Here is a 2,441-nt window from a genome sequence, read left to right on the forward strand (position 1 = left end):
CATACAATAGGGTTATATTGTAATGTCTATTGTAATGTCTATATTTACATTTTTTTATTATTCAAAAATAAATAACAATGCTGGTATGTACAAATGCTGTGATTAGAAAAATGGCACTTGGCTTTCTGGCGTTTCTTTCCTCCAAAATCCCCTTTTACGAAAAGAGGGTGGAGAAAAGTAGTTGCCACCGTCGGATGAATACAGTTTTGTAAGCGACTTTACCCATCGCCTTTCCGCGGTGGCGGCAGTCTCATCGTCCTGAGAGAGTTTCATTGAACTTGAAAAATAGTTGTTTTTAAATGTTTAACTGTTAATAAACACGAGCGTTGGATGGTATTTTTATCTTAGTCTCCTCGGATGAAGTCGGAGCCCGGCCGGATGGAGCCGAGGCGGTTGGCGTGCAGTCCGTTGTCCAGGCGCTTCTGCTGGTTGTTGAGCACGAGCCGGGTGTGTGGGAAGGCCGGGAAGAAGTGCGGCTCGCGGTCTGTGAGCACGCGGACGAAGTGCGCGGCGGCCGGTCCGGTCACCAGCAGCGGGTCGTAGGGGGCGGCCTCCGGCATGGTCACTGCAGTTGCGAAATAACAGGTCAAATCGATATCGAAACGTCGTCTATTTCAGCGTTTCGGTAAGGTTTTGATGCATTTTCGATGTCGCTTCGTTATCGGTTTGGTATCGTTTCGATACGTACCCGAGTCTGTGGCGCCGAGGCCCTGGTGCGGGGCCTGGTCGTCGCGGATGGGCTGCGGGCGGACGGGCCTGGAGTAGCGCCAGACGCCTGGCAACAACAAAAGGGCGCGAGAAGGATGAGGAAGTGTCGAAGCATATCGCCCGAGGCAGACTCGACAAGTGACCTCTTGGACCACGTGTTTTGACTGGGGGGCCGTGACCATGAGCTCATAGCTGGATAGGGCGGACAATGATAATCGTCTGGACGCTTCGCCATGGGTGGCTCGCGATCCCCGGAAGTTTGACACCTCTGCGGAGATAATAGGGCGGGGGGGAACAAAATGAGATAAACAACAACGCCACACGTCGGCATCCGCCCGCGATTGGAAAGGTACCCCCACCAGTGCCGTGCTGTTGTGGCCCGCGGGCCGCCTCTGGGCCCCTGGGGGGTGAGACCGTGCGGGACCGTACGGGACCTACTGCGAGTGGTGGGTGCGTGGAGCGGCGCGGAGCTCACATCAGCTCCGGCGGGACCACGCGGGTCGCCGGGATGCCCGAGTCACAAATGAAGTGTAGCCGGAATCAGCCCGGGTTTCAGTGGGGCGGCGGCGTGACTGTGAACTTCGCCCACCCTAACAACTGAGAAGCATCCAGGAGGGTTATCGTGATGATTTTTTTACAGACGTTTCTAGAGAGAGTTCCCATGACAGTCTCTACCACAGAATAATAACGTGCATGCACTCGCACGGGATCACGAGGCGCCTTGGTGAGCGAGGCGGGGTAGGCAGGCAAAGACCACACGCTCACGCACGCCTGCAGCACGCGGTCGCGGTACAGTAAAAGCTGTAATAGCCATGGCGTTTTGTGCACTGCCCCAAGTTTCATGTTTCATGTACCTTGCTGTTCAGATATGTACTGCTGTTGCGGCTGCTGCTGCTGGGGCGCCAATCGGAAGTACGACTGCGGCACTGGCTGCTGCAGCTGCCTCTGGAACACCTGCATCGCCGGCCTGCGCTGCACCACCTGGCGCTGCTGCTGCTGCAGGGGCTGCTGGAAGGTCCAGATGGGGGCGGCGGCTGGCTGCAGGGGCGGCGGCGTCAGGCCCGGGTGGAAGGCGACGGGACCCAACGCGCGACTCGCCCGGTAGTGGTTAAAATCATCCGCTCGACCTGGGAAGACAGAATAGCACATTTGTTTTTACACGGTCAACTAAAATCATTTTTGATTGCGAGATGTGTGTTTTTTCACCTTAGTGTTTAAGAGAACTTTTTAATGATGCCATCATAAATGTACCCCCGTGGGAAACATTTGCAAAAACTCGGACAAAAAATAACAGAAATCATACCGGAAGGGAGTCCGTAGACAGACGAGGGCTGAACGACTGGGGTCGCGGAGCACGCCGCCAAGGCTGAGGCCACCAACAGAGCCAAGGAGAACGCCTGCAAGCCACAAAGTAAAACTGGCAACACTAAGACACGTCCAACAAATGAAAAATCTAGAACATTGGGCTGGGCTGAGATCTAATATCAACATATATAAATATTCTTGATAACACAGCGGGAATTCATGAGTAATTTCAAAGTTGCTCTTCTTCTACATAATGGCCATAGCGAGGAGCGGGAGGTCAAAAGAAAACGCCTCTCCCGACAATAAATAGTGCAAGTCAGTCAGTAACTGGACGGAGTCCCTGGGCGGAGGCACCGGAGGCACGGACCTCTTGGAGGACAAAAAGACAAAACGTGAATTGGGAGACAAGGGGAGAGGGGGGGGGGCTA

General features: G+C 54.2%; 1 protein-coding gene across 1 annotated transcript; it reads right to left on the reverse strand.

The window, feature by feature from the left end:
- Positions 1-39: 39 nt before the first annotated feature.
- Positions 40-2,104, reverse strand: LOC113216104 (uncharacterized). The gene is made up of 4 exons (XM_026435827.2): positions 2,012-2,104; positions 1,563-1,835; positions 689-775; positions 40-565 (listed from the first exon to the last, which is right to left on the reverse strand). Exons 2-4 carry the CDS (start codon positions 1,666-1,668, stop codon positions 345-347), a joined length of 414 nt encoding a protein of 137 aa, XP_026291612.2. The 5' UTR covers positions 1,669-1,835; positions 2,012-2,104; the 3' UTR covers positions 40-344.
- Positions 2,105-2,441: the final 337 nt, after the last annotated feature.

Source organism: Frankliniella occidentalis, unplaced genomic scaffold, assembly GCF_000697945.3.
Source record: "Frankliniella occidentalis isolate FOCC.00 unplaced genomic scaffold, Focc_3.1 Scaffold1, whole genome shotgun sequence".
Taxonomy (NCBI): Eukaryota; Metazoa; Arthropoda; class Insecta; order Thysanoptera; family Thripidae; genus Frankliniella; species Frankliniella occidentalis.

Bases quoted from the DNA above. Each gene is read 5' to 3' on its own strand.
- LOC113216104 (XM_026435827.2), bottom strand. From the start codon at position 1,668: ATGCAGGTGTTCCAGAGGCAGCTGCAGCAGCCAGTGCCGCAGTCGTAC. The intron at 776-1,562 runs GTACATGAAACA...TGTTGTTGCCAG, and splicing joins GTACATATCTGAACAGCAAG to GCGTCTGGCGCTACTCCAGG. The intron at 566-688 runs GTACGTATCGAA...TCGCAACTGCAG, and splicing joins CCTCGGCGCCACAGACTCGG to TGACCATGCCGGAGGCCGCC.